Source organism: Amblyomma maculatum, chromosome 1, assembly GCF_055883805.1.
Source record: "Amblyomma maculatum isolate TAMU_Amacu chromosome 1, ASM5588380v1, whole genome shotgun sequence".
Classification (NCBI taxonomy): Eukaryota; Metazoa; Arthropoda; class Arachnida; order Ixodida; family Ixodidae; genus Amblyomma; species Amblyomma maculatum.
Genome location: NC_139344.1, coordinates 144,789,353 through 144,812,681, shown reverse-complemented (window position 1 = coordinate 144,812,681; position 23,329 = coordinate 144,789,353). Strand labels below are relative to the sequence as shown.

Here is a 23,329-nt window from a genome sequence, read left to right as displayed (position 1 = left end):
TGGAAACAAGGACGGAGAAAGAACAAGGACAGGCGCTTGTCCTTGTCGTTTTCTCTCCGTCCTTGTTTCCAGTTCGCGCTTTTTTCACGCAGGAATGTCAACCAACTTGCCCAACTTTCTGCTCTTCTAAATTTACCATGATGCTGCTCTACGCCACGTTTATACTTATACCTTGGCGCCAGTTTGGCCGTACTTATGGCGTCATCTAGCGAGCTGTTTATGAACCCGTGAAAGAAGTCTTCACATTACGTAGTTATGGCGGCTGTGCGGTGAAAGCGACGTTCATTGATGGTGCTTCACGTCACGCTGATCATGTATCATTCGCGGTTATTCTTGTTGCTACTACTTGGTAAGCAGACGACATGTGCAAAGTAATATGGTAGCGTGCTTAGCTGGTGTTTATGTACCATGTAAATTGAAAAAGAATTACTTCCTCTGATAGGTGTGATCTGCGTGCCGGTCGCCTATGCGAGCAAAGTTTTGGAACTCAGTGACAGGTTGTGTTCCTTTTTCATGATTATTGTTTGAGTGTTGGCGCGAAACACAGTACCTGCTGAAAATGCGTTTCTCTATAATGGCACAGTAATTAATTGTTAAAGAGGTGCTGTTCGCGGAAAATGCTCACATTTCCTTTTGAACTTGTTTTTCCGGGTTTTACACTCGCTCTTATCTCGTAAGAAAATGAAAGTTTTCCGCTGATTCTTGCACATTTTGCCCCCTCAGATTTCTCGACGTGCGTCATGAAGGCTCGTGGCTTGTTAAGGTAGATTCCAGTATTTATACTTCGCAGTTTTGCCAGTGCTTGTCTACGAAATGTTTCCACTGACATCGTTTTTTTTTTTTTTTTTCGTTTGTCGTGATGCAGTTCTATGCACCTTGGTGCGGTCACTGCAAGATGCTGGAACCCATCTGGAGTCAGGTGGCTCAGAGCCTTGCAGATACTGACATCCGCGTAAGCCGCGTCGACTGTACGCGGTTTACGTCCGTTGCTATGGAGTACAGCGTCAAAGGTTTTCCCACCGTACTTTTGTAAGAGCCTTTACTTTCATGTGTTTGCTGATCAGGAAAGAGAAATGTCTAATGAAACATGCATAGCTCAGTGTGAGACTTTTCCCCAGCCACCTTAAGATGCAGTATTGCTGTGGGCTCTTTCGGCAGCTAAATGAGAGAGCACAGGATAGCTGCAGCACCCACCCTCATGCATGCTGAGAGCATGTCAGAATTATCATGCAAACTGGAGTTTTGCATTTGTGATGTTTGCTTTGAATGATTTGATCATTATGTGTATATAATGTCAGAAAGCTGCCTAGTCTGCTGTTCATTATTTACCATCTTAACTTTACTGACCGACATTACATTCAGTTTTGTTGTGTTCTGAACCACATGAACAAACTTGGTAGGCTTTCATTTTGGATTTGTGTCAAAGGCTATATGATGAGCGGCATTCAGCATGTCTAGTTGTTGCACTTTTGCTAGAATTGTGTAGCTAATTAAAACAGAAATAACCTGATGCATTCTTGATTGATGACACTACACTGATATTTTGTCAAAGTATTTTGTACATTTTCAACTACGGTTTGCTTTTGAGAGCCCTCATTTGATAAGTGCCTGTTTGCTAAACAAAGGGCTGATATGGTCAAACTAGGGTGATCACATGCAACAATAAAGACAGCAGTGCACTTGCTCTGAAGTAACTCGTGCTTGATGGCCTCTGCAATGCCAGTACTGTTAAGGTGGCATATATAGCTTTATATTTATTTATTGGAGAATGCCTGTTGACTGACAAGACAGCTTTTGTGCATGAGTTTATTTAGGCTGTAAAGAGCGAAACTCATTTTTATATGTCATGCAAGGGAATTTTGGAGTGCAGAATTGTGCGGCTATAGTTATTCTCACTACTTATTCATGGTTTTGTGCTTTGTAGCGAACATTGGTTTATGAATAGGTGCATGTACTTTTTCTAGTCTATGCTTAACTATCCTATTCTTGCACTTCATACTTAAGTTGTATTTGGTTTTGACCAACTCCAAGCTGTGTAATGTGGCTTTTACTGTTTGTTTTTAAGGTGACTGTAAGGCTTGGCCAGATATGCTCATTGTTTTCCTTTAGACATTTGCAGGCATGATAGTGATAAGAATATGTGGCCATCTCTCCTTTGTATTTTCTGTTTTGTCGTTGTTCTCAATCACATCCTAGTGTAGTTGCTTCTTCTCTTTTTTTTTTTCATCTCAAAGGCTTGCAGCTGGGAGCTGCAAATGTAGAGCATACAATTCAAAGTACAGTTTTTATTCTTTGAAGAAGAGTTGTTTTCATACATGTGCACATCGATCTGTGATGACTGCTATTTGTGAGAGTTTATTGTGTGAATTTTAGTTAGTTGCACCTGTCTGTAAAGGCACTCACTGTGATAAAAGCGGGGAGCAAAATTTGGGATATTAATCTTCCCACAGGTCATAATTTTAATGGACGAGCCTTTTTATCTCAGTGTTTGGTCAGGACAGAATCTTATACTATGGCTCTGGCAGAAGTGTAGAGAGGGTCATAAAATCTTATCCTCGCTCTTTAAAGAGGAGGTCCAGGTGAGAAGTTTATTATAAGTTTGGCAAAAAAGCTATGTATTACTTTTGAATTGGTAGGAGCTATACTGTTCTGGTAAGGTATTTGTTTCACTTTCATGGTGGCAAGCAGCTTTGAGCTCATAAATTCTGCATTTTTTGTCAGATATTGCCAAAAATTATGGGTCATGTTTAATCATGAAAAAAGTAATGCAACCAAACATGGTATTACGAAAAATGTGCACTTTGGAGGCACTGAGCAAGCAGTTTAAAGGGGCAGAATACTGACCATAATATGTTTTGGGATTATGGTGGAAATGAAAAGATATTGCCTCGTATAGTATAGATTGGGCACTACAACATCCAAGAAATGAGGATTTATAATTTCAATTTGGCACTGAAAATTGCATTGAAATGAATGAAGTGGCCGGTTGCAGCAAAACGCTATTCGCCGCGAGATCGACCTGGAGGTGGCGCCACCGTCACTCCGGTAGTATGGATCGGCAGCCGGCGGCGCTCACAGAAACGCACGCTGTGTAGGTCTGCTTCCGAGTTTACGGCGGGTTTGTTGGCGGTTAAAACATGTCTTCTGCAGTATTTCTGCAATATTGCAGAAAAAAATCCCAAGGATTTCGCCAATGCAGCAGAAGAAGAGTGGATTTTAGGAAAACAAAGCACGCAACCACCAGTCTTCTAGACTTACTTTGCACGTTTCTTGCGCTGTACCGCACTCATGCGTCTAATGCTTGGGCCTGCCTAATGACAGCTTTGTTTTTCTTATCGACTTTTAAACAGTTTGCACGTGTCTCATGCGAGTGAGACCGGCGCATTTAGTGTCAAGCCCACGCAGATACAAGGTTCATGCTCTGACCTTGAATCGCGGCAGCCTGATTCATTATATCGTACTTGACTCGAGGATTAAGCAGGTTAAATGTAGCATTGGCAGCGCACTGCATGGCGAGTTGCTTTAGGCTGAGTGCACATCAACTCTGGCCCAGACAACCATGCACAAGTATTCCCCAAAAATGAGATCGCACCGACACTATACAGGAAACCTTGCCGCACAGGAAAGCTGATTATTCACGTGTACAGAGCTGAGTGGATTGAATTTGCCGAGATGCTTTTTGCGGCCACTGTCATAGAATGTGATAGTGTATTAATGCATGCGCCACTAACTGTAAATGATTTCCTGAAACCGAGGAAAGTATAAGGGATTTCTGATGTGTGTGATGTTAATATATAATGGTAAATTAGTAGTGTAATTATTTTGTTTTGCAATGTGAATAAATTTCATCCTGTGAGAGAACTTTTACACACTTGACAAAATTTACAATAATCAGCGATTAATTTTCAGTAACTTTAAAGTGCAAGCTACGAATTACTCGCTGCGAAGACATCGTTATAAACTGCGCTTGGGCACTGTCATGTTCTGGGAAGCAATTTTACAGGCTGAAAATTTCTTTATCATTAATTATTTAGCAGTGACTAAATCTTATGCGAAGTAAAATATTAGGGTTGCTTCCAAAACAGATGCCAGATATAAAACTATTCCGAAAGAAATGGAGGTCATCTTATCATGCGACTATAAAAATGTATTTATTCCCGAACTAAACACTGATATTTAAGCCTACATGAAGCTGTTTTACTCCCCTTGTCAGAAATGACGAGTTTTGTCGGAAGACAGCACTTGGACGAAAAAGGATTATAATGATTATAATAGGCTACCAGTAAAGTACATTGATCTAGGTGTATTATGTAATATTTAGGGTAACAATTAGGTGCAGGGAATATGTTTCCCAAACATTCGGGCATTTCTCTAAAGCAAAATGTGCTCACTAAAACTTGTACGGATGCACAGAAGCCTCCAACAACAAAAGAAAAGAAAAGAAATGCATATTGGCACGGGTTTAACGCATGAAAGCGGCATCGGCTATGACGGATGATTGCACAGGTTGGTTTTGGTGTCGTTCTTTTTTTTTTTTTTCATTATTAACACCACATTTACCACGTGGGATTGTTTATTGTGCAGTCAAATCCCCCAGCAGAGGAACGGCTTTCGAAACGGTTGTAATTGAATCCCCCGTTCTCGAAATTAGCAGTCGAGACACCGCGACAGAGGTTTAAAAACAAACAAACAAAAAAAAGTACTCACACAACTCTATCGTGCATACAGATGGCATAGCAGGCATAGAGTCGTCTGTTCAAACTGGATTCTGCTGTATGAAGCAGTCTGCGGTAGCATATGTTTTAGTAGCTGCGGCATTCCAAACAGAAACTGGAATATGCGATTTCTGAGCATTTGCATTAACTTTTATTGACGGCAATGACCTGTTTTGCTTTTACACGGCGGTAACGACAGTACCACTTCGTTTGAGACATTGCATGTCAAAGGATCTCAAGCACCGAAGACCGCGATGGATGATGTCCTTATCCAAGCATGACATGCTCGATACGGACAAGTATATATTTTTTTTAATGAAGCATGGGGTTATAGACTGTTAATATTTATTTTACAAGAGGCATATAGGTAAGCAAAAGCTCACAGGAACTGCGAAACAAACAAAAACACTCCTGTGCACGCCGCATGCGCGCGCATAAATCACTGCGGGCTGGCACGCGACGTGAAAACGCATCCACACTGAGTAGGTTTCGCCGCTGAGCCACAAGGTGGCGACTCTGCTCGATCTCGAGGCCAATAGTTATCACTGTAGCAATCCACGTGACCACATCTCGGGAAAATGTCACTGGTTTTCGTAAGTGCACAGCATTCTCTGTTCTTTGAAGAATGCTTGCCTTAATTTGTTATATCTTGTACTCTCTTCAGTGCATCCATCAGCGAAAACAACCTCTTTTCGCATTTCCTATGATGTGCTTCTAGTGATCATTAAGTGGCACCAGAGTGTTTTGAATTCCACAGCTGAAGCAGTGACCATGACCCACTAAAACTTCTGTAGATGAGGCGAATGTTCCTGTGCCATAACAGCTTTGAGTATAGAAACTAAAATAGACGCTACTCTGTACTAAGTGTCTAATTACTGTCTGGCAGGTGAGATTTATATTAGTTTTCGGTACATCACTTTTCTCTGTGCACAATCGTCATCGCAGACGCTATTCATGGTTTCCAGCATTGGATTACAAAAAAAAAAACAAAAAAAAAACAGGTGCATGCACTGATAGAAAAATTATCGGTAAACTTTTCTACAGTATTTCTGACAAACCACTAAAATCGACGACTTGAGATAGGAAGCTTTCATTTGCGCCAAAAAAAAAAAAAAATGGATACTTAGAGTGCAGGGGTCTGTCCCTTTAAAGAAGAAAGGCTCCTGTCCTCATTAATGATGTAGAGAGTTTATACGTGCATTTAATTTGACTGTGGTAAATGGCTCCGCTGAGATTCTGGGTACCTTTCTTATTTGCAGTATCAAAGGTGGTAAGACAGTTGAATATAAGGGCGACCGTAATAGGGAGGAGCTTGCCGAGTTTGGACGTAGGATGGACGGGTAAGTATAACTCTAAAAATGTTTTATCTTTCTTGTGGGGCAGTCGGTATGATAGTGAAGGTGGTCATTACCTGCTTTTAGACTGATATATGTATACACACTTAGACACACACACGTATGCAGCATGACTGTTTGTGTGCTAGTTTCACAAACTAGAGTTGTGCTAGTGTTGTCTCATCAACTGTGTTCATTAGTGTTATGTATAGCAGAAAACACATGAGTTGTTTATGTCAAGGCTAATAATTTTTGTGCTAGTTTAGTTCAGCACAAGAATTGGGCAGCTGATACCTGCTTTGGCTGTTACCTAGTGCATGGACCATAACGGAAAATAGTGGCCACTGATAAAAGGAAGCCACAATGTGCCTTGAGCATGGATGAGTTTGCAGGCTCATAGGGCATGGCATGCTAAACTTTTCAGTTGGATCTTGGTGAATCAAGGTTGGTGCATGTAAGAGACTGGATTCTCTTTTCAATTTCAAAAAATGGCATTTGTTTCATGTGCTTTAATCCAATTGCATTATAAGTGTAGGATACCTTTATGTTAATTTCTTGGTCTACCTCACTACTGTAAAATACTGGCAGCTTCACTAATTCTCTAATTAAGGTATTGTACCAGTATGGAAAAAAACAGAAAAAAATAATACACTTTAAGATGGTAATAACCTTACAGGCCCATTGGAGTCTGTAAGGATCATTAAATAAATAAGTTGATAAAAATAATCACTATATATTTAATGTGTAGTGATAAGCAAGATTCCATGTTGCTGCACTCTTGACTATATTAGCCACTATTTGGCCAGACATGGGCTGTTGTTATAGGAGCTTGCATTAATTTAAGTATTTGGTTCAAAGTAATATCTTTGACGATTAAGTCTGTAGTGTACAAGCAACGTGGCTGGCTCTTAGCAGCATTCTGTCTCACTTTTATCTGCATTTTCTTTTCTGGAAGGATTTCAGTGAATTGGGTTGTAGAACCAGAGCTCATTTTGGCATTGACATTTAACTACTGTTTCCTATTCTGGATGAAACAATCTGTTACCGGTTTAGATTTATTCATACCTAAAATTTGTTTGTTGAGTTTGTGCTGTTACTATTTGTGTGCTGCTTGCTTGCTTCAAACTGGACTTCAGAACTATTTTTCTTTTCTGATCGCTTTACTGGTTAGGCCACCAGTGCACTACTTGGCAAGTTGTGATGACCTAAAGGCAATGCGGGAGCGCCACAAAGTCTTCTTCATCTATACTGATGGCGAAAAAGGAAAAGATGCCTCCAGCACCTTGAAGGTACCTGCCTGGCCTAAAAGTTCTTAGGATTTATCAACAAAAAGCATGCTGCCAAAGGAGCGAAAAAATGTAGCAGCAGGCTAAGCAAATGTGTCCTTTTGTTAATATTAATCGTACTGACTATATTTCATCACATTTTAAGCCTAATTGCAGCACTCTTATATGGCTTCTTCAAAAATAAAATGCAGTAAAATAGTATTACCAGACTAGTTTATTAAAAATGATGGCAAGAAGACTGGAGCATGTGAGCACTTATGTAGGCATAAGGGCAGAATACATTTTGCTTATGCAAAGAAGCATTATTGAAGACTTATTGCAAGATGTTGTCATGTTTGTTTTCAGTGCATTTGGTCAAATTCCAGAAATACTAAAGGGGTGATGAGGGATGGCAGGGGGGTCTGGGCATTGTTTGAGTCAGGCAAAGTGTATTTACCCAACTCATTTCAAGGTGAATGCCCTGTGAAGCAAGTGTCAAGCATTATTCTGCAACTGATATCAAGCATTATTCATATGTTGTCATTTATTTACTGTTTTTCCAAGTGCTGTACCCGACTGCAGATCCCGAAGTGTTTTTTAGCCTGAAAACTGTCTGACTTTGAAAATTAAATACTTTTAAACCTTTCGATTCAGATACACCCATATCTTTAGAAAATTATCAAAGTATTTGATAAAATTTTTAACAAAACTTCCAAACATATTTGCATCTAAATGGAAAATTTCTTAAATTTCAGAATTTCGGGGCAAAGAAACCCTACTGAACTTATGAACAAACCTTGTGTACAGAAGAGTAGAATATAACTTCTGTGTTTACGTGTTTATTGGACTGCCTTTTCAGGAAAATTTTACAAAAATGGCAGAGGAGTTCCAGCCAGTCAACTATTTTTTCACAGTGCCTCCTGCCTGCATTAGTCAGCTGGGGGAGAACATAACTCCTCCTGCATCACCTGCTGTTTATGTTGTCAAGGACAACACTGGCTTTCTTTATGATGGTGAGAACAGAACTCTTATAGTAGGGAGATACAAGGGGATCAGGTCCTGCCTGATTAAGAAAAGCATTTACGAATGCAGCTGTTGTGTATCACTTCCTTATCGGAAAGGGCGAGCGATCTTTGTGTAAAAGCCAGCAGTGTGCATTTGTTGCTACATATGTCACAGTGCATCACCTGTTTTTCATTCACAATTTTGTATTGCTGTTCATAGTTTGTTTTTTACTTTAATGGCAAAATTGTTTCCAGTGAGTACTGAAGGGCAGTTACTGAGTTGTGCATTGAAACATGCTTCATTTTATTGTGTTTGTTCTGGATATTTCTTTTATTGCTTAGAAGAGAATTCTATCCAATATTTTTCATGTAGCCTTTATGTACTTTTCTGAGGAAACAAAAAGAAGGAAAAAAGGCATGGAAAAGTTGTGGAAAGTAGGTAGGTAATGAATAAGAGGCTATGTTAGCATTTCACATTAATCATAGGCCATTAATGCTGTTACGCAATTTTCTCTGCGCCAGGACTATTTCAATTATATATTGTCTGTCTGATCTTCAGTGTCATTTGTCACAAGTTGGGCGTTTTCTTGTGGGGCAAAAATTTGGAGGCTAACGAAAAGGGACAGGAAAGAGCGCTCTTTCCTGTCCCTTCTTTTCGTCTTCGGGCTACTCCATTTGTGCTGAATTTTTTCATACCATAATGAAAAGGATTTAACTTAAATTGGGGACAACGCAGAGAGCGATGGAAATGTAATGAAAATGATAGGTGTGACGCTGCGAGACAAAAAGCGCGCAGAGTGGATCAAGGAACAAATGTGAGTTGCTGATATTCTATTCGAAATGTCAGAATCAAAGAAAAATAGGGGCGGGCAGGGCATGCACCACCCATGGTCTCTGAAGGTAGCTTTCTGGGTTCCAAGAGAAGGCAAGCGTAGCAGGGGCAGCAGAAAGTTAGCTGTGCGGGTGAGGTAAGGAAGTTGCGAGAATTAAGCTGCAGCAGCTGGCACAGGACCAGATTTATTAGATATGGGAGGCAGCTGGGGCAGTCGGACGGTGATGATGACGATGTTTATGCAGAATTGAAGGGATGGCTGTGTCTTCATTATAGTTTTGTTGAACTAGCTCATTATAGATAAGAAAGTGTAGTTCTTGATACTGGCTTCTTACTTCTGTACACCCAGCTCCTGCACAGAAGGGCTTGCTGAGATTTACATGCTGGGTTAATAATAATAATTGCTCTACAGGAAGGGAAAGGCACAGTATCTGTCACTCTTGTTTTTGTGGAAACCTGAACCACGTCGTAAGAGAAGGGAGGAATGTGGGAATGAAAGTGGGAAGAGAGAAAAAGAAGCCGTAATGGAGGGTTTCAGAGTAATTTCGACCACCTGGGGAACTTTTAACGTGCACTGACATCGCACAGCACACAGACGCCTCTTCATTTTGCCTCCATCGAAACGCAGCTGCCGGCGGTCGGGATCAAACCCGGGTACTCCGGCACAGTAGTCGGGCGTCTTACCACTGCACCATTGCAGCGGGCATTTTTGAGAGGTGGCCATTTGTTGCGGGAGGAGGAGGGGGGGGGGGGGGGGGTTAACCTTTAGTTTGGTCTGGAAATCCAGATGCTTTTTAAGCTGAAATTATTGCTCCAGCATACTGCAATTTATTAACAACAGTATTTGTAAAACTCTGCTATTACACTTTCACAGGACTCTTATGAACTGGAAAACATGGCATATTGAAAAATGAACCTGTAGCTAGCAGAGAATCTAACTCAAAATCATCTATGTATATCTCAGTATGTGAAAAAAAAAAAATATACAGTTGTATCCCCAACATTCTTTTTTTTTTTTTAAAGATTATTTGTTTCCAGTGGCAACATGCTTTTATAAAATTTGAGACTTATTGGCTCCCGCAGTTGTCAGTCGCGATAGTTCTGCATGTGCAATACTTCCTGAAAATTCTGGGATCACTCTTCATGTCTGCTGTAGCAGCTGTTTTTTAGAAAGCCGTTGGCGTGCAGGGAGCGATGCTGCAGCACACGTGCACTCCTGCGTTGTTATTGTTGCAGCTGCTTTAATAGACACAATTCTTGTGTATCAGAATCTAGAAGCTCATCTAAACTTAAGGGGACATTGTAAAAGTGGATGGAAGGAAAAAAGGAATTTGAAGGACACTTCAGCTTTGCCTTTCAGGGTATGATGTGAGTGTTCATAGCTCCTGTCGGAGTCTCCCTTTGTGGATCCAGGTTTGCGTACGTGCACTTTGCTACTTGTTTATTCACTAATCTCTAACTTGTGCCTCTATTATCTCACACATACTCATTAGCATCAAGTTGTAAGTGGCCACTACCACCTGACGTAGGTATAAAGCCCTTCTTTAAGGGTAGATGCAGAGCTAAAGAGTCAACTTTTGAACTGTTGCAGCAATTTGGATAAAATTGTTTAGAAATTCTAAGTTTCAACACCTTACACAAAGAGAAAAAAATGTTGCAGCTGCTATAATCAGTAATTAAGTGTGTCAGCTTAGAAAAACTATCATTTCAAAACTAATGAAGGTGTAGTAACAGTTTGTGCTTGGATAACTTCTAGGTAATTTCTTGCGCAGGATAAGGCCAATTGCAGGTTCTTTATGAAATTTTTGTAAAAATCTGAGCACTTTATAAATGAACTTTATTTTTTTTTCAAGTCGTTATATATCACACATTTGATACTATTTTATTTTAGCCAATGATTAGAAATTCAAAAAGTGCTTTATCCTGTTCCCAATAAAATTTTACTCCAGAAAACACCTTCAAAGCAGCTTTTAGCAAAGAGTTTGGAAATGGTAGTTTTCCTAATTATTGTGCTCTTGCAAAAAACGTGAACTGAGAAAAATGAGTTCAAAGATTTCAAAACACACTATTGAAATTTATGGACCAAATTAATAAATCAAAGTGGCCTGATGCAGACGTCAGTCTCACTGCGATCATGATGTAAAACAGCTGTCGCTTAATAGTCCTGAGAGCGAAACTTCGTTGTTCAATGACCAGTGCTGATTTAAAATACAATAAAAGAAATTGTTTATATGGCCTTCGAAATCAATTCGCTCGGAAATGTCAAGAAGCGTGTACATATTACTCTCTTCGAGTAGCCTTTTTTTTTTTTTTCATCTGTACAGCTGTTCAGCAGCCTTGTTTGCGCTCGTGAAATGCTTTCCTTGGTTGCTTGCTGGACATGTCTCTTCGTCTGGGCTGCATGTTCTATGTTAAGCTTGTCGAGCACGTTGGTTAGTCACACGCCTTGTGGTGCGAAATCAGCGTTCGAAGGTTATGTTCTGTATTTTATAGTCAATCCAAGCTTTCATTTCGGTTTACCAGCCAATCCGCTGTTTCCATGGCCCAAAAGTTGCCTTTTCTTTTTGTTTTTCTTTTTAATGGTCTTCTGTACTATTGATAGCACGTCCTTTTTGGCTAGAGAGCGAAAAAAAAATGAGCATTCTAACTTGGGGATACACTCAGTGTTCAGTTTCTTGCTCGCTGCCTGTCTGTATATTGAAATCAGCGTTTATAGGCACTTTTAGTGGTGAGTGCACCTCATCTTGCAAAAAAAAAAAAATTAATTACAATTTTTCTACTGCGTACATGATGACCGAACTTGGTGAGAAGTTTCTTTAATATACATGCACACTCCAAAACAATAAAAATCTAAAAACACGGTTTTTCGATGAAAGCTGTGATTTTAGCCCCGCATCCCCCCTTAACCAGGCTGTATGAACAGGGTCGTTCACTTCTAGCTGTAATACGGTCACAGCTTTCAAAGCAGCATTGCATCCAACGCAAGCACATATCGCAGCAAAGCGATACATGCACAGAGGAACCCTGCGGTGGGGCTTTGCATGTCCTGCCACTTAGTTTTATTGCATGGCTGGGTCGGGTGCGATGGCACTTTGAAAGAAGTGACCTTGTTATAGCTAGATGTGGATGATCCTGAACATTCTTGCATAGTCTAGGGGTAGTGCGTCTGACTTGGGATTCTAGGGTCCCGGAGGATTGTTCCCATCTTTAAAGAAGCTACTCGAGTTGGCAGCTCCAGCCAGCTTGGTCATGTCATGTGGGCTGATGATGTCATACAACCTCTTCACTAGTCAGTGCCCAGCCGTATCACCTGCCAAATATAGCTTGTATGTGGGTTAGGTGGGTGATTGATGCGAGCATTTTGTGATGTTACTTGGGTTTTACAAGTCAAGTTATAGACAAGAAAAGACAACAAAGTGTGCTTAACACTGTGGATTGTATTTCCTCATCCCTGCTTAAACTTTTCTGCCCACGAGAGAAGTGGTAGTTTTGATGGTGCATCTAATACAGTAAAACTTTGTTACAAGAGACACTCAAGGGATCCGAAAAAGATCTCTTGTAACCAAAAATTATAAAAGCACTGTGTTGATCAGTTTACTGTACATCAGCATATATAAATGCATTCACACGCATTAACAGGAAATTGTTCAGAAAAGTTTAAAGAAGTTATTCATACTAGTATGTATTTTTGTGAGGGCAGAGTGTATTCCTTCCCAAATTCTGGAGGTAAAGCACTTCACTTTGCAAGCCTTCCTGTAGCTCTAATACCTTTGAATCACTTTCACATGCTTGTCACCCTCAGATGCTGACACCTCGTAGTCACCCTTTATGGCACACGTGCCATTTGTCTGAAAGCTCTTCGGGAGCACACAAGATCCACATCTGCAGATACGAATTCCTCAAAACATTATGGTACCTCAGCAGTCTCTTGGATACTCGCCCATGCTTCATCTTCAAGGAAGCTTTCTACAGTATCCATATATGGGCCCTCTTACATCATATCACCACATTTAAAACCTGCTTGTCTGAAACAGTTTTTCACAGCTTCACTTCTCAGGCCATTCCAGACACCTGAAATCACCTGAACAGCAAACTTCACATCAATTACTATTGTACAGTCTTGCTGCCTGTTGAGCAACAGGCGTTCTGCCAACCTTGTTTTGTACAGGAACTTAACAGAGCGCATAATGCCTTTGTCTATTGGTTGAAGGTAGGGTGTGGAGTTTGGGGGAAAAAAATAATTTTGGTGGCTTTGAGCATGAGAAATTTAGTGCTGCAAGAAGCATTGTCCACAAAGAGAAAGACATCAGGATTCTGAGCTTTCATCTTGTGATCAAATTTTAACAGTGAGGAGTTAAAAATTCTGGATGTCATTCATACATTTTGATTAGTTTCATAGGTGACAGCAGTGTGATGCCATTGGCTGAAATAACGGGATCGTTTTGATCCTCCAATGATGGGGAAGCACTCCTTCTCAGTTCCTGACATATACAACAAAAAGAGTGCTGATAGGAACAGAATTTAGCTTTATGCTAAATTCTAAATTCTGTAGCATAGGAACAGAATTTAGTTCCTATGCTACCCACTAGATGGCTCTAGCGTTCCAGGAGCGCTGTGAAAGCGGAAAAGTTCGAACTTCTTATTGCCGTCATCACTGAACTTTCATAGGAATAGGCATTAGCAGGAAAGTGTTGATGTCTATCTTGTGTCCTGTAAAACTCTAAGCAGTGCCATAAGACGCTTGCATCACCTGCCAGGGGTATACTCGTGATTTTTCGCTCAGCGCCGTATTTTCTGGAGACCAGGGCCTTTAATGCTCGCGTGTTGAAAGGCTCCGAGCCAACCCGTGTCACTGATCTAGTATACACTGACGTCTGTGACGTCAGTGGAGATGCGGTGGTGCTGGCGACAGCAGTGACTTTCGTTGTGTAGGCAAAAGCATAGGCTGTCTTCATTGAATGCGCAGCTCTTGCTGCGTTTTCGAGCATAATTCCCGATATTCCTGCAATGTGTGGTGTGGTTAGTTGCACCACAAGGCACAAAAAAGAAAATGGTGCCTGTTTTCACTTGTTTCTTGTGATCGGATAAAAATGAGAGCGAATGACAGAGGCATTGAGCGCGACAACTGTAGACCCTTCGGCGACAGGTTGCCGTGGCAGTTAACGTGCGTTGCACTTCTGCACTGAAACTTGATCAGTTCATTTGCAACTCTTAATTGTCATGATTGCTTTTCGGCCAGATGGCAAATAGTGCAATGACAAACGCCTGCAGCTCGTTCATGTTTTGGTGTATATACCACCAGACCACAAGAAGTTTAGGCGTGATATTCCGTGCGTGTATAATCTTAATCGAATGCAGCTAGGAAACCGCGCTGTGAGTTCCATTCATCTGCAGTGCTACCCGTACATATTTTTGTACAGAAAAGGACACAAAAGCTGCTGCAAAGGCAACTGCAGTTACCTTGAGCGGTCACTCCAGCGCGATATTGCCGAAACAGGCCAATAGTTGCGAAGTAGCTATTCTTTGTTTTCACTTTCCCGAATTTCAACGAGTGACGCGGTCCTAGAAATCGAGTGAACATCGTTAGGATCTGAACAAAGTCAAGCAGCGCTATTTCTCCGAGTATTAAATTTTATTTTTGAAGGTCATAAGATCATAATAAATGGATTAACCACGTACAACCAGCTCTGATCGAGCAAGATATTTAATTGTGGTATATACAGTACATTAAGTTTAATGTCCTAAAGTGGAATTGACTATGAGGGATGAAAAATAAGCAGAATAAGATGATGCGCATTTGAATAAAAATTTCCCCGATATATTAAAAAATGCTCACCAGATTGTGCAAATTGTGTTGCAAGTGATCGTGGAAAACATTGCATTTGCGCTCATAGCAAAAAAAAAAAAAAAATATATATATATATATATATATATATATATATATATATACAGCATTTTTACGAGCCTTCATGTATATATTAACCTGTGAATGACCCTGACTACGTCTGTGCTATATTAAATGATATTAAACAGACGTCGAACATCTTTTTATCGAGCAGGATAAAACAAGTTGGCAGTGCGCCCACTAGGCGAATGTGACAAAGAACTAGAAGATTGAGTTGTTCTTATTCAGTGAAATTCTATGACTTAATTTGCTGGTATACAGTGAGCTAAAAATATGATTTCTAGTTCAGTATTGTTGATGGTAATATTGTTCTATAGAGTGAAGGTGCTTGGAGCAGCAGAAAACTACCCGTCAAAATAGCCGTCATATGAAAAATGCACTTCCAATCATTTATATCATCGTCCTTGCATGCGCTAACAATAGGCCCAGAAGTTCGACAGTGTTCGCAATATATTAGTTTTTCTTATACATTGTGATTTCTCGTTTTTATTTAATTTAATCAGTTGCTACAGTCCAACGTTGCTATAGTCGCCCACCGTAACCGCGCGCTGTTGAGGCCATGGAGAAGGAAGCCAATGCAGTGCTGTTCGCCAGGTAATTCCAGCAGTAATCGGCTAGTAAAGTACTGAACTACTCTCCAGACATAGACCAAACTATTTCTACGCACAAGCAAAACTTACGCTTCAGGATATTTGCACGCGCGAACTGGTTTTGAAGGCGGCGTCACTTGGCGCAGTGTAGGCACGCTGCGTTTTTGCCTACACCCCTTGTCGCTGCCGATCGCAGCGCCACCTTTGTTTACAAACATGACGCTTGCCTATATTGGCATTGACATGCCATCTCTCACTGTGTAGTTTCTTTTTGTGGAGAGTATGCACAAGCATCAGCTGATTGACCGTTGTGTTTACTCTTTTCTCAAATAAGTCTCCTCTTGCCCACTTGGCAGGCAGAAGCACGGTATTGGCGTGAGCAATAATTAACGTGTCCATGTTATACGATTTTCTGCGTGCCCAGCAATTTTCACGTGCAAGGGGCAAGTCTGCACGTTGCGCAATGTCAAGTTAAGGGCTCTTTTGTCCAGACATAATCTAGAGCGGCGATCATATCATGGGTGTCCAGGCAGACTGGTGGGTGGCAAATCCACTGCACCCACATTGGGGAATCCCTCACATGGTATGCGATATGCTGGCCTGTCATCTTTACAGAGTTCGTATTTATTACATCGTCGTCTTCGTCAAGTTCTGCAAAGTGCACTTGCACTATGCATTGAGCATCGTTGTCTTCATGAAATTCCATCTGCGCAGCTCGTTCATTTAACCTAGGTAAATACACTATAATCTTGCTAAAGACAGAGACTGCAGCTGTGCCAGCTGCCGAGACCCCTGAACAACAAGAAGCAACACTAGCTTGTTGCCGAGAAGCTTTCCAAGCGCAGAAGCAAGCTGACTAACGCTTGAAAAACTTTGTTTAAGGATAGCTGCATCTCCACAATTTTTTTTGGTAGCTCACTGCATTGACCTCATTCTAAATACAATGTTTTTCATTCTAAATACAACGTTTTTCATTAGCTTCGCCCAAGTTTTATGCCACATAGGAGAGTATTGATAAGAGACAGCTGTCATATACTTTCTCTTGAGGAAAACTGGGAAGCCAGAGGTGAAACATTCGCCCATTACTGCAGTGAATGGGGGTGGATTGCTAGAAGCATACATGAATAAAGATAACTCTACAGCATAAGTGGCAGCTGACAAGTACTAACCTTCCCACTCTGCTGGCCATGCTGCCTTTCAGTCAGTGCCAGCACAGTCCTGTGACCTCTTTGGGTGGTGTACAGTTCTCAGCAAATATTTACGGGATGCGGAGGGCGAAACTACTGCAGCACTGTCTTGCAGCCCAGTTTTCTGCCATTGATCAACAGCATATAAAACACGTGTATCCCTTCATACTTGCAGGCATTTTGTCCGATTGGCTTGTGCGATGGTACCGAACTTAATTCTAGGTGTACTTTCGTGGCCTGAAGTTCACTTATGTTCTTTTTTTGTGTGTGTTAATGATTCTCATCCGTTATCTTTTATCTCTTTCCAGAAAATAATGCTTCAGAGCAAAACATGACATTTCTTGATTGGATGAATAGAGAGAGGTTTCCAACGTTCCAAAAAATAACTTATGGCAATTTTCATCAAATACTAAAGACCGGAAAGAAGATAGTGACGGCTGTTTTAGAAGAGAACCAAATTGGAAAAATTACAATGCGTATGCAAGAGTATGTCACCTTTTCTTTTTTGCTTTATCTTAACTGGCACGTGAAAGGGTATGGGGCTCCATTAGACTACTATGGCTGAACTACAATGCACTAATCATTCTTATTGAAATTGCAAAGTTATGTTTCTGATTTTACATTAATGTTATTATTGCTTTGTACCCTGCTGTGATGGCTCACTCGACTACTTATCTGGGGGACCCAGGTTTGATCCTGGCTGTGGCAGCTGCAATGCACTTGCGAGGTGCAATGTCACTGCATGTTAAAGAATGCCAAGTGGTTGAAATTAATCCGTAGTTTCTTCACTACAGCATCTTCAATCACCTACGTTGCTTTTTGAAGTTAAATGTTTATTTTTCTGTGCCATATGTTTGGTTTTTGTGTATTACTATTTTCTGTTTAGTGCACAGGCTGTTCCACACTTAGAGGGGAACTGGGAGTGTGTGACCACCATGCTTTCAGAACCACTGTTGCCATGAATAAGTGAGCACGGGTGGCACCAGGTGCACCCATGGAAAGTGCAGCCAGCCATGTTGATTGTGCATGCGTTTTACCGCCGATATTTCTCGGTTTTCAGCGGCAGTGCTTCACAAAGTACGCCAGTCACATGCTCCTAGTTTCCCTCAAAGTGTGAAACAGCCTGCACATTGAGTAGTAGCGGCTCTACTTCTACTGAGATGTGCCTTTTCGCTATGAGAACAGCAGGAAGCAGTGTTACTTAATGAGCGGAAACTTTCAGGCATTTTCTTGATAACAGCAACCATAGCCATGTGACCTATTGCTGCTAAACATTCAGTTGCATACGCAAGGACAGTGTATGCAAGTTCAGTTCTGTCTGTTTTTGTGCCTGTGCTAAAGCTTTAGTAATATATTATGTCTATCGACTCGACAACCACTCTACACTACTGCATGTGACCTGCTTTGCCTTATACCCCGCTTGATGACAGGGACTGTTTGTAAGTTAAAAGTGCGAACTACTGCTCCCCCCCCCCCCCTCCCCCTGCTTGTAGCAAGTTAACAATGTTCTGCACTGTGGATTTATTAAACGTGCTTCTTATGTCTGCTTTTCAGGTTCAAAGACATGCTAGAAGCAATTGCACTGAACACAAGGGAATTATTTCATGAGTAAGTTTATAGAGTGAAGTGCATGATGCTTTCACCATTTCTTGCATGTGTTTGAGATGGAGGGAAATGGATGGAAAGACTATTTCGTGCAATGTTTGTTTGTGCATACTGCTGCCAACTCTTTGTAGGGTGCGTCGACCTCTGTCAAGCCTTTTTCTGGCTTTTTGTCGGCGCACCCAACATCTTCACGGGGTTGAATAAAAAATTGAATAATAAAATTGAATTGAATTGCTTTTAATGAGCCAAGTACTGAGGGCAGCAGCAAAGTGTATTTTACGCATTTTCAATGGTTTCATTATTCACCCCATTGATGATATGGACGAGTCCACTTGTCTGATATTTTTTCTATACTGCTATAAGAGCACAGGAAGACATTGATTGTGTTATCTCACTGCTGTATTTTACAGCATATCTCATAGAAGCATTTGTTTATTTTCTTGTGGTAAATGCTTGGTGCGTTCTCGTGAAGTACGATGTGCCTCCTGGTAACTGTCTTTGTGCGTTGTGTTGTGGCTTCACAGACACTTTGTGTTTGGCTGGGTGGGCACGCCCGAGATTGCCAACTCTGTTGCCATGATGCACCTGCCGGTGCCCAGCCTGCTGGTCATTCAGCCTGAGACTTACCAATACTTCCTACCCGAGGGCCACTCACGCGAGCAGCCCCCATCTCCGCAGGCAGTGCTGGAGCTGCTCAACACCATCCTGGACGGCTCTGCTGTGGTCTGTCTACCTTGCTTACCTTCTAACATTCCTCACCTGTGTTCTTATCGCACATTTTGCAGTGCTTTGCATACTTAAAGTCAGATTAGAGAATAAGCTGCTTTGAGAATGGACTAGCATACCCGCCAACTTTCCAGAATAGTCTGGGAGATTCCAGAAGCCACCGTGGCCACGGCTATCATAGCCGCTGGCAGATTGTTCGAACTTTGAAAATTTGGACTGATTTGTGGTTTTATTATGAGCTGCCCACTTTCCTATGGCACTAATGCATATTCCTGACCGGTTTTTTAATCGAGCAAGGTATGGTAGTCGGATTTTCTTTAACAAACACAGTGTTTCTGGCACTGATTCTGCAGTGTCATATCTGCTATGTGAAATTTTCACTTTATTTAATATGTTTCTATCAGTTTTCTTGTGGTAAATTTCTGGACTGCTTGCTGTATTCCTTGTTATCTTCGCAATGTGCTATAAGATAGTGAAAGGCAGGTGCAGAGGGTTTCGCACCTTTGAGAGCGTGGGGCTGCCCGAAACCATCAGAAATTATACAGTGCATGGCTGGTGATGTCATCTGCACTGCTAAGTATAAGTGTCGTGTAAACCAGCGAGGCTATGCACTGTATTCTGCAAGCCAGATACTCATTTCTGAGCTCCATTCGGTTTGGGAGTGTTCAGACATGTGGCTGTATCACGTGTGTCTGACCACTGAGTGAGGACAGCAGTGCACCTGTCGCTGCATGCATTGTCCGTGACGGTGTGGAAGGACTCCTGGAAACAATCCATTTTTGAGAAATGTTTCACTGCGAGTTACTGTGCAACTTGTGATCGCAAACCTTGTGATGAATTATTTATGACACTCACTGCCAATTCTGCCTTTCACGAAACAAGGCTCGGAAAAAAAAAAAAAAAAAAGGTGGTAGCTTCAGAGGCTACCCCATCATAACTTTACACTCCAAAACAAATCTTCAGAAAACCTATTGCTGCAGAATTATTGAAGTAAGCGGAGTCTTGTTTGGCAAAATCGCTCTTAAAGTGGACAAGTACCACCATTAAGCATGTGTATTTAATGGTGCATGCCCCCCTCCCCCTATTATATTCCGAATTGACAGGTTGGTAGTTACGGACTAGTGGTTTTCCTAGAGGGATAGAGAAAGGATTTAGCTTATGACAAGTGAATTGCAGCATGTTGGTGTCCTTTCTATCAAAACAAAATTGACAGTATTGCACAGGAAACCTAAAGAAAGAGCTACTTACAGTGGCAAAGCAAAACTCGCATGTGACTAGGGGCATGTACAAAGCATTATGATCGTTTGGTTTGGTTTTCTGGTTCAACGTCCAAAATTAACTCAGGCTATGAGAGGCGCCGTAGTGGAAGACTCCTGAAATTTCCACCACCTGGGGTTCTTTAACGTGCACGGACATCGCACAGCACATGGGCACCTAGCTTTTCGCCTCCATCGAAAAGCGGCCGCCGAGGCTGGGATTCGATCCCACGGCCTTGGGCACAGTAGTCGAGCGCCCTAACCACTGTGCCACCATGGCAGGACAAAGCATTATGATCGGCCACTGTTTTGTCTGATGGAGGCTTACTTTCATATGACGAAAAGGTCGGTCATGAATTTCAGACTCGCGTATACTATATATCGTTTTGGCCCCACTCAGTTCAGTCGTTCAGTCGTGTCCGACTTCGTGACCCTATGGACCATGTCACGCCACGCTTTCCGGTCTCTCACCATCTTCCTAACATCACATAACTTCATCTGCAGTGCCTCGAGGATGCCATCTAACCATCGCGTTCGCTGCCTACCCCTTCTCCGGCGACCCTCAACCTTTCCCAACATCAAATCTTTCTCCAGCGACTCCTCTCTTCTCATCAGATGACCAAAGTAGCTGAGCTTTAACTTTAGAATTTGACCCTCCAATGAGCAGTCAGGGTTTATGGTCGACAATATCGACTGATTTGATCTTCTGGCAGTCCAAGGAACTCTCAAGAGTCTTCGCCAGCACCACAATTCAAATGCGTCAATTCTTCGGCGGTCAGCCTTTTTCACAGTCCAACTCTCGCATCCATACATCACAACTGGAAAGGCCATAGCACGAGTTATACGGATCTTGGTTGGCAGACTAATGTCTCTGCTCTTTACTAGGCGGTCAAGGCTAACCATTGCTCTCTTTCCCAGAAGCAGACGTCTCCTAATTTCATGGCTGCAGTCTCCTTCCGAGGTAATCTTGGAGCCCAAGAAGAGAAAATCGTCACAGCTTCCACTTCTTGTCCATTGACGCTCCAGGACTTGATAGGGCGAGACGCCATGATCTTTGTCTTTTTAATGTTCAGTTTAAGCCCAAACTTCTCACTCTCTTCTTGTACGCGCATCAGAAGTCTCTTGAGTTCCACTTCACTTTCTGCCATTAAAGTGGTATCATCCGCATATCTAAGGTTGTTGATACGTTTTCCAGCAATCTTCACTCCAGCTGAAGACTCGTCCAGACCGGCCTTCCTCATGATGCACTCTGCATATAGGTTAAATAGGCAGGGCGACAGTATGCAGCCTTGCCTCACTCCTTTCTCGATCGGAAACCAATCAGTAAGACCATGCCCAGTTCTGACTGTGGCCTCTTGCCCTTCATAGAGGTTCCTGAGGAGACAGATGAGGTGAATTGGAACTCCCATCTCTTGGAGAGCTTGCCACAATCTGCTGTGATCTACGCAGTCAAACGCTTTTGCATAATCAATAAAGCAGAAGTAGATGGGTTTCTGGAACTCTCTTGCTTTTTCCATAATCCAACGAAGGTTGGCAATTTGGTCTCTAGTTCCTCTGCCCTTGCGAAACCCAGCTTGCACATCCGGAAGCTCCCGATCCACATACTGCTACAGCCTACCTTGGAGAATATTCAACATCACCTTGCTAGCATGCGAAATAAGCGCGATCGTGCGGTAGTTGGAACAATCTTTGGCACTGCCTTTCTTTGGCCCCACTACGGTGGATCAATGGTTACAGTGCTCAGCTGTTGAGCCCAAGGATGTGGGTTTCATTCCGGATGCTGTAACCGCTTTTTGGAGGAGGTAAAATGCAAGGCACCTGTATATAGTGAGATTTCAGGGCCATATTAAGAGGACCCCGTGCAGTTGAAATAAATCCAGAGCCCTCCACTACAGCACCCACCATAACCCTTGTCACTTTTGGGCATTAAATCTCATAAACCATGGCATATTCGTAGCCATATACGTAGAAGATGGCCAGCTGGAAGCATTGGGGTACAACGCCCCAGAGAATGCAGCAAGATCAAGACAGGACTGCACCCCTGAGTGGTGGTGCAGTCTCGTGTAGTTCCCAACAAGCTTCATGCCTCATGTTTTCTAGTTGTTTCATACCCTGTATATTTTGCCACAACTACAATTTAATGTATGTGTAGCAATAAATTGTAAATGTACATATTCTTTCTGCAGAGATGTCTGTATGGGCCTAAGCGTTTCTTTGCTTTTGCGGTTAGTTATCATCATCATCATCAGCCCGACTATACCCACTGCAGGGCGAATGGCCTCTCCCATATTTCTCCACTTAACCCGGTTCTGTGCTAGCTGCATCCACTTGACCCCTGCGAACTTCTTAATCTCATCCGCCCACCTAACTTTCTGCCGCCCCCTGCTACACTTTCCTTCCCTTGGAATCCAGTTTGTTACTCTAAGCGACCATCGGTTATCCTCTCTTCGCACTACATGTCCTGCCCATGTCCATTTCTTCTTCTTAATTTCCACTAGAATGTCGGTAACTTGAGTTATTTCTCTGACCCACTCTGCACGCTTCCTATCTCCTAATGTTACCCCTACCATTTTTCGTTCCATAGCCCTCTGGGTTGTCCTCAACTTAAGTAGAACTCTCTTGGTTAGCCTCCACGTTTCAGCCCCATAGGTGAGTACAGGCAAGATGCAACTGTTGTATACTTTCCTCTTGAGCGATACCGGTAAGCTGCTAGTCATAATCTGCGAGTGCTTGCCAAATGCGCTCCATCCCAATCGTATTCTTCTTGTTATTTCCTTTTCGTGGTCCGGATCTGCGGTTACTACCTGTCCTAAGTAGACATATTCGCCTACTACTTCCAGTATTTCGCTACCTAATGTAAACTGCTGTTCCTTCCCGAGGCTGTTGAACATTACCTTAGTCTTCTGCATA

General features: G+C 42.0%; 1 protein-coding gene across 3 annotated transcripts in view; it reads left to right on the top strand.

Moving 5' to 3' along the window:
* Positions 1–200: 200 nt before the first annotated feature.
* The window catches only part of LOC146204242 (protein disulfide-isomerase TMX3-like), a 33,850-nt gene continuing 10,721 nt past the window's right edge, over positions 201–23,329 (top strand). Inside the window, exons 1-10 of one of the 3 annotated variants that reach the window (XM_084589177.1) lie at positions 201–349; positions 443–497; positions 724–763; positions 866–1,029; positions 5,975–6,055; positions 7,221–7,338; positions 8,174–8,327; positions 17,141–17,318; positions 18,387–18,440; positions 18,962–19,160. In XM_084589177.1, coding sequence (XP_084445303.1) covers positions 289–349; positions 443–497; positions 724–763; positions 866–1,029; positions 5,975–6,055; positions 7,221–7,338; positions 8,174–8,327; positions 17,141–17,318; positions 18,387–18,440; positions 18,962–19,160 — 1,104 coding nt within the window. In that variant the 5' untranslated portion in view covers positions 201–288. The remainder of the gene's footprint in view (positions 350–442; positions 498–723; positions 764–865; positions 1,030–5,974; positions 6,056–7,220; positions 7,339–8,173; positions 8,328–17,140; positions 17,319–18,386; positions 18,441–18,961; positions 19,161–23,329) is intronic. The other 2 variants (XM_084589178.1, XM_084589179.1) reach the window with 2 other exon arrangements.